The 14,412-nt window shown below is 41.5% G+C and overlaps 1 protein-coding gene across 1 annotated transcript in view; it reads right to left on the bottom strand.

Moving 5' to 3' along the window:
- The window catches only part of cpeb3 (cytoplasmic polyadenylation element binding protein 3), a 56,677-nt gene that overhangs the window by 12,950 nt on the left and 29,315 nt on the right, over window positions 1–14,412 (bottom strand). Inside the window, 2 exon segments of the mRNA XM_034682622.1 lie at window positions 5,513–5,602; window positions 6,992–7,159. Of these exon segments, the coding sequence (XP_034538513.1) occupies window positions 5,513–5,602; window positions 6,992–7,159 (258 nt within the window).

Below are 14,412 nucleotides of genomic sequence, written 5' to 3'. Positions count from 1 at the left end.
GCGTACTCCAAAGAGCTCTGTGCCTCAGTGCTCTGATACTAAGTCTGAATGGTGCCGAGGATCCATCTGCTTCCATCACCCTGTGCAGTGCAGAGGCTTACAGTAGAGGAGAGCACAGATCTGCAGTCTGCAGGTTCACACGACTTTGCCTGCTGTTGAGCTCCCAACAATGTCTATGGAGGAAGGTAATATGTAAAACCCCATATTATCCTCCAGAAAGGGTGCTGTTCAGACAAAAACAATAAGCACAGTGCCGCTCTGACCTCATGCAGGGACGAGTCTTGCCTGTGAAAAAGACCAGCAGTTATTGAGAAGAGGAATGGTTACCTTGATAGCAATCAAAGACAATATTTCAACAAGGATTTATTGAAATATGTTGGAGACTTGTTTTTCCCATTCTTCTGGAGCCAGTCTGCCAATCCAGGGGTCAGCACATCAAGGTCACCGTTTGCCAGCCCCCAATGCACCTGACCTAAATGCCAATGGGTCAAGGACCAGTGATCACACACCAGCTTTAACTATCTTGGGTTTTGATCAGAAGTTGGTACATAAAAGGGTTATACTAAAGAGGGAGCTGAGGGCAAAGCTCTGGTTTAACAAATTATCTACTTTGCAATTTTTTGTTGTTTACAAGGACTGCATCAAACAGAATGAATCCTTGAGGCCTTCCTTTAAAGCTTTTCTGGGCACATCCAACGGGCACACTGCAGTTGTACAGTAGGTGACCCATGGGTGAAGACCAGAAAGCACTGGTGGGATTATTTATCTCTTCTGGTGAGAGTCTGGGATCCATGAGGAGAAGATGGAATACTTCACAAATAGGCATATATTGACTTGCTCCCAAAAAATGGATGGTTGACTAGCTTACTTGCCAGGATTTAGTTAGAGAGATTAATGTCAATCACATGTCCATGCTTTCAGTATTAACCTACCACCAGTAGCCTATTAGCTTAGCCAAATAAAAGAACAGAAACAGAGAGAAACAGCCATTTTGGCTCTGTCCAAAGGCAACAAAAGATGGCTTCCAGTACCCATAAGAAACACTTACAAACATGTTATAGCTACCTATCCCTGTTTCCAGTCTGTATGAGTTTGGCTAAGTTTTGTAGACATAGATTTCCAATGCCAAACAAACATATAAGTTATCATACTCTGAGGAAGTACGTTTCATGGGGTACATCAGAACTCTCAAGGTGTGTCATTTTAGCATATTAACACAGGATATAATAACACATACACTGATGAGTCCAATCTAAGCGTCTCTGTAATGCCTAACATTGAGGGGTTGAAAACCGAAAGCTCTGCAACAGACATTAGCTGTATATTCGCTATAGAGACGTTGGAGTGGTGAAGTATTGATTTTGTTATTCCACTCTTGGCAAGGCGCGTCAAAATGTCAAGTAATTCCTTGAGTAACTTTGTGATTCCACGTCAGATCTTTCCAAAATGCCAATATCTCACTCTCAGATTAGTACATTGCTTTAAAAAACACTGCTGAGTCAAAGTTCTGCACTGGTGTCTGGTGATAGCAAACACTACATTACCCACATAGCACAGCTGTGTCTTTGGAAGTGATACTTTGGCTCCGTCACTGATTAGTACACAAACATCTTTCCACTGCTATATCAGAGTCCCACAATGCTCTCCTGTTCTCTCCATGACCTCAGCAACTGAAAGTTGTGTTCACTTTGCTGAAATCCAACCCATGATGAGCAGACACACTCAGTGAGCACAGTCACTGTGCACGTCTCCGGCTTTAATAGTGACATTTAAATCCAGGCTTATCTTTTCAGACATGTGTGCACAGATTTATTCCACACAGGCGAACCAGGTCACGGTAATGTTTGCTCCCAGTCACCAGAATGACCGAGAAATAAATCGGCAGAGAACTATCAGACATACTGTACATGGGAAATGGAGGAAGTAAGGGGAAAATATGCCTGCTCCAAATGTGTGGGGGAAATCTGATGTGGAAGCATTTATGAGACAGACGCTCCATATTTAATATGTATCCCCTGAGAGGAAAGAGGGAGAAAATACATCTGCAGAGAGCTTTAACTCTGTCACAAAATGTAAACAGACCGACTGTTAATAGTGGCTCACACCGTGGAGGAGAGAGGAGGACAAGAAGAAGAAAGAAAAGACAACAAAGAACAAAGAGGACTGAATACAAAGAAGTGATGACTACATGTGCAATTTTCCTTTTACTCGATTAAATCATTCTGATGAGATATTCTATCTTCACTGTTTACAGGGACAATCTGACGGACTGTTAGGTTTTAAAATACAAATAAGTCTGTTTAAACAAAAACTACACACCTCTCATCCCACAACGTTTGTTAAATATATGTATTGAATTTTCTGTGAAGCCCATAAGATTCTAAAATGAAACTCACAAGATTTCTTAGCATTAACATGTCAGACTGACACAGACCATAATACAGACCGCAGCTGAATAATATGTTTCCTGCAGCTCTCTTTCGGAGGGAGCACTACAATGCTGCTGGTCATAGTGTTAAGACGTCCACCTATGTATCGAGGATGTAATTTGAATAAAACCATTATGATTTGTTCCTGCATAATCCTCCATAACATGTTACAAATTAAGATGAAGAACAGGAAGACAAACAAGGTGAAAAACAGAAGATGAAGAGGAGTCAGAAGAAGCAAAAAAAATCCACACAAAATGATGACACATTGTATGAAGACCACAAACAAGACGGAGACAAGGACAAATAGAAGGGGAGAAAGATTAAATAAAGAAACAATACGATGAAAACCATGAAAAATAAAAATATAATGATGATATGGAAGAAAACAAGGCTGATGAAGAGGAAGACAAAGGTACAAAAAGACAGACATGAAAGAGAACAAGAAGATAAAAAAAAGAGGCTGAGATAGAAGAGGACAGAGGAAAAAGGAGGAGAAAAAGGTTGAAGGAGGGGCATGTCTGGCAGGACTGATGGAGGAGGACACAAACATCTGCTCTCCTAAAAACTAACACAGCCCTGGAGGCTTTGGAGCATTCGGAGGGAAGTCAGTGATCGGGCAGAGGAGAGAGGAAATCAGGCATCACTAATCATCTCAATTAGAAGAAGTCACTCACTGGATATAATCCCAGCAGGAGGGGGAGGACAGAACTCCAGGCCTGATACTAACACTGGGATTTCTGCACAGACTATGCCTCATGGAAAAGAGGAGAATACAGTTATGGATGCATGTTTTTCCCCGCGGTGATGCAATAAACTCTGATAATGACGGGCTGCCGTCAGGAGCACATTTTACTTTTAACCTTTTGAAACATGTCTGACACACTGTTAATGCAGCATGACGTGAGCGTTAGCATTTGTAGCAGTTTATTGCTCCCAGCACTCAGATGGCAGGGAACAGACAGCGTCACCTCTCCTTCTTCTTCCTCCTCCTCTTCCTCCTCTTCCTCCTCCTCCTTCTATCCACGATCACAGACAGAAATAGCTCCTAAACATTTTGGCCTTCTTGCCAACAACAGAGTCTGATGATAGGAGAGTGTGTTAGCGACAAAACCAGAGCTTTCCTGTCATTATTGGTTTTTGTTTTATCAAAACAGCAGTACACAAAGCTGTGCGAGTCTAATTATTCATGCCAACTCTGGTGCTATACAAAAGCAATGTGAATTGTTCTATTCTTTTAACCTTCAAAGCACTATATTTGGCTGTAAATATGAAACATTACTGAACAAAACTATCTCTATCTCTATTTCCACTAAATCACCAGACGCTCCACCCATAATCATTTCTACAGCAGCCAAGTCACTTCTGCGCATCCCTTTACTGCACCAGTGCAATATGTCAATGCCTGTGGAGGCTATCTCTTGGCTACATATCACACAATGTGTGAAAATGCAGTGACGTCGTCCACTCTGAAAACAATCAATAATTCCAACCTATAGCCCTCTTTCCTACATGTCACTCCTCACACTCTCTCTGTTCTCCCTGTGCATGCCTGAATTCTTTCCAGGTACTTTCTCCACAAATCCAACGACCTGCCTGTTAGATCACCTGATGACTCTATTGCCCATTTCAGTGTGACGGGTGTGTGATTGATTGATGTATCTGACCCAATGATAGCTGGGATGGGTAAATACAAATCTCACAATTTAAAGGAAGTTATCAAGCCACCTCGGGAGGTCAACAACATCTATGCTTTTGAGAGCAGGTTGGTCTAACAAGTCTCCTGCTACCCCACCCCATAAAAATGGACACAACCATCCCCTCTGTCAAAAAACTTCATAAAGACATACAGCATCCTAATTGTATTTTAACTGCAAAAATGATCTTTGGAATGAATGATGTCATCTCTTGCTTCAAAGGCAAAAAAGGAGACCATTCATAACAATGTTCTTAAGAGAAATAGAAAACTGAAAAAAGGTGAAAAGCTCAAATAAATTATCAAGAACGTAAACACATGAAAGCACAGGGAACAGTTAGGTAATCCCTGTTCCTACTTCCCCTCCAACTACAAAATAAGTCCTGAAGTCCCACTGAGCCACAAAGTGAGCCACAAAATGAGTCACTGCTGAACCAAAAACATATTAGAGCTGTACGGACGCACGTTAGTGTGAAGCAGGACGGAAAGTGACGACTAACTTCCATTCAGTCAGATTTGGAAGGACGTTTAACACGAGGAGAGGACGATGACCTCTGGATGACAATCCAACATCTGTAACTCTCTCTCTCCAACACACACACGCAGATGTGCACTTGCTTTCAACCCTAGAGCTTTTAGTGCTCGGTCATGGGGCATCTGCCCAAGCTCGCATGTCAGTTAATATGGAGAGTGTGTCATAAACAGGATATTTTAGCAGTTTCACTCTGAGTTTTAGAGCGAGAAGGGGAGGGTTTAAATTAGAGTGAGAGATGAATTTTACGCAGATCTCCCATCCCTCATGTCTCCTCCCCTTACATGGCTGCCGTAAGCCCATTCATTCCCCTAAAAGGATGCTGCATTTTTCCTCCTGGCTTTGGATATTAGTGAAGCCGAGCCTGTTCAAAATAATCCTCCTGAAAAAATGAGAGTGGGGGAAAAACTGGCAGAGATTTCCGCAGGTCCTCCAGACGCAGCATATTACCATCTGCCTGTGGAATGCTAGATATTTCCAGAGCGTCTTTAATAGCTCTCCTAATATGACACACAGCAGCTCCTGGGCCGGAGGGAGTGATGAAGAGACTCTCTGATCACCTGCCTGAAGGGAGACTAACATTCACACTCCTCAGGATCTCTGTGAAGCAAACAGTTCCTGGGTCTAAACTCCAGCCGGGCAGTTACGGAGTCATATATCCTGAATATGTCTTTCTAAGAGACGACCACAGGGGGCAGCTCAGATAAACAGATCCCTCCATGCTTGCCCTGCATGAACCATGAATTCTGGGTAACCTGACTCTTTAGAAAACTTTAACATAGCGATGCCCCTGACGTGATATTTGTTGGTGCATGATGGGAAAGAGAAGATGATGCTCTGAGAAAGTGTTGTTACCTTTAGGGGGGAAGTAGGACTTGCTCTCAGCTTTGTGGGGCCAGTCGACCACCAGGTGTCCATAACGACGGAAACTGTTGGTTATCTCATCTTGAAAAACAAAAAAAGAAAGGCACAAAAGTTATTTCCATGATGCTGAAAGATAACACATGGATGGTCATGTAACATGCATTTACAAGACTTTATGCAGAGTCACAGTCTGCACTCTGACAGGCACAGTTTCTATTTTCCGCTGCAGTTTGTGGACCCTGCATTAAACAGGAACACAGACTGGGCATATCCAGTGTGCAGTGGGCCGACTCGTGCTGTGGAGACTCATTAATTTTTCAGCCGAGGACAGGTATTGTGGAGCAGCTCAGTGACCATGGGTCCATTTTATAGGAGAGAATAATTTTCACTTTTATCTGACAAATGAAACTTGGTATACTTGGCTGTTACAAAATCTGACCATTATTATTCTGAGCGCAGACACAGACCATCTCACCCTAACCCCAATCGTGTAGACTAGTCAGGCTGATAAAGTTTATGAAATGATCATGTTTGTTTGAAATATTAAGTAAGGGATAACGTATAGTAGTCAAATTATTGGAGCTCAGACAGAGGGAGCAGGATCTCAGTGCTAACCGGAGGGGTCTTAAGCCTGGTTTATATTTCTTAATTGACCAAGCGGCAACCTCTGGTCTTGAGAAATGAAGCTGGTGTTGAAGTGCTAAAACTGCAGTTCCTTGAGTGTCCACTTGAGGCTCGCTGCGGAAGCATCAGCACACATTGTAAGGAGGTGAATGTTTTTATAACTCATTAGTTTTAAAGGTATGAAAATCGCAAGTATAGGGGCCCAGCTAGCCTCTCTGAAAGGTTGGAACACTTTGGTTGTTAGAGAGGGAGTAAAAGCCCACCTCAACTCCACCTCTTTGTTTCTTGTTAGGTCGACCGAAGGAGTCAGCATTTTCAATATTCAATACATGCCGACGATATGCTTCAAAACTCTGCTCCAGAAACAAATGAGGGAAGTCACAGAGACTACGTCCAGGTATTATAGTCTATAGCATTGACACTACACAATGGTGTCATATGACATCATGAGCGCCACATATTTGTGCGTTAAAGTGTCTGCACTGTTCTGCAGTACTCAGCCTAACCGTTAGTTGGCATGTAACAAGTGATAAAGATGATATCATCTAACATCTAACAAGGAGTGTGAGTCTTAAAAAGTTAAATTTTAACTGAAGTAAACAGCAAAAAATCATATCTTTAGGAAGACATCATTGATGTCAAAGCTTCAAACTGCTATCTATGGCTTTTTGATAAGTAATAAACATGTATTGTTTTGTAAATGATAGACTGAATAAAGACAACCAAGGTCTATTTAGGCAATATGTCAGAGTGAGTGTTGGAGGCAAAATGTCAGAAACAACACTGGAAGTCTTCTAGAGGTGAAAATCTGCATAAAAAGAGATTGTGAGAATTCCTTTTTTTTACCTTCATCTATATCAGGGGGCAGACCTCCCACAAACACTTTCCTGGAGTAGCGCTCCATCCTCTCTCCGTTCTGGCAGCGGGTCGGTGAGTTCAAGCCCGGGGTCAGGGAAGGGTCACCGTGGCTGTCGTCGAGGAAACCGTCTTCAAAGGGAAAAAGACAGGAACGACCTGTAAGGAGAGGAGGAGAAGAAAAGGAGGATAGGACACCAGGAGGACAGAGAGTGAGAAGTAAATAAAGAGAGAGAGAGAGAGAGAGAGAGAGAGAGAGAGAGAGAGAGAGAGAGAGAGAGAGAAACATAAATTAAACACATCTGGAAGCTTTACTGAGATCACAGTTCTGACGGGTAAAAAAAGAAGAGTTGATCTGGGACTTTTGAAGATGTTTTTATAAACCTACCAACCAAGGTTAGACTCAAAGGTACATTATAAATACACTAACACGTCTAAAATCACCATGGTCTCATTTAGCATGGTGATTCAAGGCCACAACTACAATGATGAAATCTCTTATTTGCCAAGCAAGATTTTAATACATTGGCTTTTTTTGGATAACAGGAACCCTAAAATTAAATGAATGATTAAACATAATATGGCCAAAGGTGAATGGACTCCAATGAACTTACAATCATTCCAAGGACCCAAAGTTTCAAGAAGTTTCAATCTGGTGTGAAACTTCAAATATTTTACTCTCCAGGATCATCTTTTTAATTTTGTCCAGCTTTTCTAAGCAACATTTGAACAGATCATGCTGAGCCAGAAAAATACTTTTCAAAATTACTAAAATCAGATTACTATGGCTCAGAAAGGGTTAGTGCTACATTTCACAATTTAGCCTGTATACTTTGTAAAGACATGAAACAGCCAGTATGGCGACAAATAAAGCCACAATAAAACACAAACATTTGTTAGACCTCATTTGACCCTCAACAAATACATACAAATGTATGAATTAAAGTAATAACAGGATAAACATACTCAAGACTGCAGGAGTGAAATAAGACTGAACCTTTTTTTTGTTGGATATTAAAGGCTACAATGAAAGTGTTTTTAGAGATCTGATTTGTTCATCTCCTCTTTTTCTCTCTCTCCTCCCTTCCCTCGTGAAAATAGTGAAATAAGGGAGTAAGGGAAGGTAGAGTGTACAGCCTAACCCAGCTCAAACAGACATTTTGCCCTGGCTCTGCCTTCCCGGTTATCTAGCCACTGACTTTTCTCTGTGGTGTGAAGGTCTATGGATTACATTTTTAAACTAAGATATTAATGAAGCAAAAGTGTTGATAGAATGTTAAAGATTTAAACACTTCGTACAACCTTGATTCCAATATCTTATCTGAGTTTCAAGAGAGAAAACAGGGATAAGCATAAGCCTGTTTTGATGAAAGATTTCTCAATCAAACTCCAAAGTTTTTCAGAAAACATACAAAAGGTTTGATCAAGATCAATGCCATAAGATCTGATTCCTTCTTCTCTGCACCCGTTTAAAAAGATTTGATCCCATTGTGTCCACACACTTTAGGCCATATTTAATTACAATCTTGACATTATGATGTCTCAGTCTCTCATTTTCCTGATTTGTAAGCCACGTGCAGAGCAAACCAGACCAACATGCCTGTGGACCTCAGTACAGCTTTTGCTCCTCACAAGGAGGCTCACACTGGTGCAGCAATGACTCAGCAATACATTAGTATAATTTTTGATTCTTGTCCAAATGTAGGAGATTGCTTTTGTACATTAGAACCACCTTTGATTTGATCTCTTTATCTTTAAGGTTGACCTCTTGATGGAATTAATGCACACTGTCAATGAGAGCTGCACTTCCCCGTCTCCTCCTTCATCGTACATTTCACTAAAAGCAGTTTAACTCAGACGTTGTTTTCTGCTTCATCATGCTACAGCCATCGCAGACAAGTATTCAGACCAATGTTGCAGTGACCTCACAAATGTCACACAGCAGCTCTTGTCCTCGCTGAAGAAAAACAGAATTAGTCAAAAAAGCGCATCAAATCAGAGATGAGCTGTCTTTGCCATTCAGATGATGAATCACCTCTGAGTCAGTGTTCGCCCGAATGAGTCCCTGGAGATTTATTTTAGAAGAACTCCAGCCAATCATGCATCAGAAAGGGTTCAGAGATTGGTTTGGCATGATACTAAATGATGCAAACATTTCATCTGCTGTGACTTTTCATGTAAGATGGGCTCCTTTTGCAATACAACACCTCTGATATAGCCTGACAAGAACAGAGTTTTGAGACTGATACCAATTTAGTGATACAGGTTTCAAATCGTATGAAATGATTTTTAATCAATTTTATTAAATTATTAAATGATCTGTGTCTTTACTTTGATTAGTCTGCAGTACTTTGAATTGCCTCAATGAAGTTATGACTTTAGAAGGAGGAAAAACTGATTTCTAAAATGGTGACCAATGAAAAAAAATTTGGGTTGGGAATTTTGAAAAAAAAAGTTGATTGCGCACCAATCTTGCAAAGGAGTGACTTCCTTGTGTTAATTGCACAAGTTTGAAGTCAGGGGTTTTCTTCAGGTTAGTTGAACAGAGCCAAAGAAAACTGACTCTTCTAGACAGAAAACCAACACAAAACAGGTCTGAGTTCAAAGGTCACCAGAACTACTGGCATTTAATTTAACGTGTCCACTTGTTGTTAAAAATAGTTAAAAAGTTTAAAAGCTATAACCATTTTGCAGTAATTTAAATACAGTCCAATAATCTCAAAAATATGTACTGTACAACATCGGCAAGAAAATAATAAAACATTTTTTATGGAGTTTGAATCAACCATTTCTGATGTATCCTCAGGATGTCAGAGAAACTCAGTGCTGATGTCAGCTTCACACAAATTCCTCTCCTGAGCTGACCTTCTGCACGTGATTGGAATGAAAATGTTAAAATGACATTGTATGAAGCTGATGGTACAGCTCTCATCTGATAGGCTGTGATGCTCTGTGGCATGTGCTGCAGATAGTGCTCAAAGTATTACAAACTGTGGAGTCTAAGTGCGCAGAGTTGAGCAAACTATAAAGATGTCGTTTTGAAATGATTTTCTTTGCTCTATGTTTTGTTAAAAACAGTTTTCATATTAACTGAAGTGCAGAAAACAAGCGGCCATTCATGCATTTATGATAACCTGATATCAGCAGATAATATCGACCAAGTGGTTTATTGGCTGGGCTCAGTAATCCCTCATTTGAAAGTTATTTTAATATACAAGTCATATCAACATTACAGGTTAACACTGACTCAGAACAGAGAGAAGAAACAATTTGAAGATAGATCGTTTTCCTCTCACCATCATCAAGCAAAAAATGATTCATAGAGACAGAGAGGTTCGGTCTCTGCCCCCTCATTGATTAAACGCACAACATGGAAACCACAGTGTCAAAATTAATATGATTTCATTCAATCACAGCACAGATGAAAAAGCAGAGATTGACACCACAATTAGACCCCCCTTAGCCTCACAGAGAGAGACACGACCGGCATGACAAACAGACCCCCCCGAGAAAATGCCACACGTTACCTCTTCTGCGGCCATAGCTCCGGGCTGCTTGTTAGCACGGTGGGAGGGGGGGGGAGAGACACAAGGAGAGACAGGGTGGGTTGGGGCAGAAACAGAGAGAGGAAAGAGATACAGAGACATGGGTTTGTGGAAATAAACCAAAACCAGGAAAATCTCTAAGGCAACAGTGGAAGCACAGATGGCCACACCTGAGGCTCGGAAACAGGAGGAGGGGGATTATTACAGACTGGCAGCAGCCCACAGTAAACCTGCTGCACCTGCCCTGGCAACAGATGCATGCAGATGCTGCCAGGGGGAAAGGAGGCAGGGTGGGCGACAGGTGAGGTTCTTCATACACGGAAATGAGCCTAGATTTAGCAACATAATGTGCCGCCACACAGTGCAGATCTCAGCTTAATGAACCCTCTCCTGCTCGTGTTCGCTAATCTTCTGTGAATATTCACAAATGAGGCCATAAAGGCAGAGTGCATGCAGGACTGGAGGAAGAACAGGTTAGTCATTATCATGGCCTTGGTGAAATATTAAAAGTTGGTCACGTATGGCAGGCTAGGTGCGAGTGGAAACTTCCCACAGGATAAGGAGGGGGTGTGAGCGTGGCAGGTAGTCGGCTCAGGGCTCTGAGGAGGAGGGTAACACGCAGAAAAGGATGTGATGTTAGGAACTGTAGTGAATCCACGGTGAGGCAAAGGTGAGCACTGTAATCACTTGGATATTATCAGCTGGTCACGTGCTGTCAATATCTCTGTGTTATCTTTTTAATATTTTCAGAGCTCATTCAACAACACTGACAGAGTGAAGGATCTCTTGCTTGTTTCCAATGCTTTCAGGAATGTTTCATAGCCTTCTTCCCTCAATGTCTTTCCCTTTTCTTCAACTTTTTGATATCATGTTAACCAAGTATCCCCTGACCAGTGCATTGATAACACTTTCAGATATATTGATATGTTGCACAAGCCTGTAACTAAGAATCACCTCATAAAGGGTTCTTGCTTCCTACATCTGTTTGCTTATTTCTCCCCACGATAGAAGAACAAAGGCTGACATGATTTCTGTTTGCGTTGTTCTTATTTTCCTTTTCAACTCTTTCTTCATCCTTCCAGCTCAACTGTATCCGTTTCTGCCATATCGCTTTGGAATGTAAGGCAACCCTGATTATAAGACGACCACCTCTTGTCAAGATGAAATATGCTTTTGAAAAATCTCGTTCCTATTAAGAAAACAACATATTTAAAAAATAATGAGACTGGAAACAGCTCAAATAAAGCAACGTATAGTTTGAGTTGTCAATGTCAATGAGGTAATTGTGATAGTGGTATTTACCATTAATACTATAAAAAATTAAATGATCTGAATTTCATTATTTGTTAGGCAGTACAACCATATGTAGCCTATGAGGTGATCTCCAAGACTGTCAGCTGGATGACGGCTCTGCTACTCGGCATATCTTCAATCCATTTTTCTGAAATGTCTTCACACACTCTCCTTTTGACTTTTTAAAGTGATTGCTTTAAGACCATGTTGGATTTTCGTTCGAAAAGCCCTGTTTTCCTCTCTCACCATTTTCAGACATTACACTCAAACGTTATTAACCATATTTCTTTGCTGCTTGACAGTTGTTAAATGTTGCTGGTGCATTAAAAAACATTATCCTGAAATCAATATCATAAATTCATCTCTGTGAAGCTATGATGATAGTTGTTGGTTAACTTGGGCATATTTTGAGCCACTCTTGACGATCACCGTGCCTCTCCATCATTCACCCCCTTGGGCCTGTAGTTGTGAGTGACAGCTGGCCTCAGTCATGAGAGGTAGACTTGATTTACAGATACACGGCACCGTCCACTATTGTGAACACATATTGTCATGCAAAAGTCTAGACCCTACACATTGAAAAAACTGCTGTCTTAGGTTGGGGGCAATATACGGTGATTCTAAACCACAAATCAAATTTCTTGATATACCTCTGACATAAATCTCCTGGACCCTTTGAAATATTTCTTATTAACCCTGATTGTTTGGTACCCCTTCATCTGTTATTACGTGACATATGAGTCATGATAACTTAGCTGTTTAATCATTTTAGGAAGACAATGGAGCACAACTATCTCAAGAAAAAATTGTTTGAGTTCTGAGTTTCCTTGTCTTGAAGCTGTCTTTAATTATTACTCAGCTGCATCTCAGTCTCCTTGCATGCACAACCATTGCCATCTTCAGATGACAGCTGAGCTTACTCTACTGAGAAATCAAAGCTCTGGAAACCAGGAGAATTTTCAGACTAGCTCCAAGTCGTGTAGAAATCTCATTTTAAGAATGTGTTCGAGTGTTTTCATTATTTCTGAAACACTCCAATAATCACATTTTCTGGGGGGCAGCCACAAAGGAGGCAAAATGTGTCTTGGGCAAGCGCAGCAGGGGTTGCAAAGTACACAACAGATCCTCCAGCTCACTCACAAAGCAAGCAAATGTGTGCCTCAAAAACCAATATGGACCTTTGCATTATGAGAGCTTCATTGTGTATCTTGCCCTTCTGGCTTCTCTTGGGGAATATATTATGCCCGAGCCCCTTCTCCATTGCTATCTTTTCATTAAAAAGATCTGACTCTCCAATCCCCCCCACCCAAAAAAAACCTGTGCAGCCCCTCTGCAGCTTTGCCCTGTTGCTGTCTGGCCTTGGCAGAGTCACCCAGCAACCGCGGGTGAAATGAAGAAAAGCTTGTGCTAGGAAACCGTCTACATACGACCAACGGGAGAGAGAAGAAAAGGGAAAGGTTAGGGTTAATAAAAAGCTATAACTTTAAATTGTGTGGTGTCTGGGAGAGAGAAAAATGTCTGAAATGAAAGTAGTGATTCCTCTGGGCATGATGAGTTTGATGTCTCCTGCTTTGCTGTGCTTCAAAGCTTCAGACACTTCCACTAAGCTGTCAAATGAACAACAGCAATAAATCTGGAAAGAAGACCTACACTCACTACTCTCCATCCTTTCTTCTTTACTTCAAGGGCTAACGGCATCCGGAGAAAGTAGAGCCCTCTCAGCGTGAAACCTAAAAGCTAATGGGACGAAATGAAGTAGAAAAAAACGAGTAAAACACTTTTAAGTCGAAACCAAAGCTTCCCCTGTCTGCACACATCACAGGCTACAGCCAAGAGAGAGCCAGCTCTGACAGACTTGGAAGATCTGGGCAGATCTGTGCTTGCCTGAGCGTAATCCCATGACAACAACTGTTTAACATCAATCTGGGACACGTTCTCCGAGGAAACTGTTGATGAAAGCAACAAAATGAGAAAGGAGCACTGGCGTTGTCAAAATGTGACGGCAGAAAGCGCTTAACAGAGAAAGTCTATCTGCTACTGGTTTGGAGACACGCCCCAGGCCAACTGAACATGTCCAGAGAGGAAAACAGGGCTTTTACTGATTTGTCCTTGATCACAAGTTGTTCAAGACATGCTTCATATTTTGCTGAGATGTGAACAAAAAGATGAGAAACAGTATTGCCTTCAGGAGAAATCATAGTGGAAAGTGGAAATGTAAGACCATATCACACTTGTCTGCTCAGGATGTCTGGCCTTTGTAGTCTGTGTGATATTCAAGTAGCAGCATATGGAATGAAGGCCTGATTCCCTCTTGTCACTGTTGGTCATCTGCTGGCTGGGGGACACTTTGGGGGGGGGGGTTGGTAGGGGATCTGGTCTTACATGCTGGGTATTTTTGGAAATGCTATTCACAGGTCATCTGTGCTTCCTCAATTCAGAGAAGTCTAACCAAGGTTTATGGTGTCAGCGGGAATCCAGGCCTTAGCAAAAGGTAGGCAGGTGTTCCCAGTGTTTGCTGTCATTAGACCCTCTGGTCAGGGCGGTGTTTGTTTTTCACGTAAACATGGCATAAAA

This window comes from Notolabrus celidotus, chromosome 4 (assembly GCF_009762535.1).
Source record: "Notolabrus celidotus isolate fNotCel1 chromosome 4, fNotCel1.pri, whole genome shotgun sequence".
Lineage (NCBI taxonomy): Eukaryota > Metazoa > Chordata > Actinopteri > Labriformes > Labridae > Notolabrus > Notolabrus celidotus.
The sequence above is the reverse complement of the archived record's forward strand: the minus strand, read 5'-3'. Positions and strand labels throughout refer to the sequence as shown.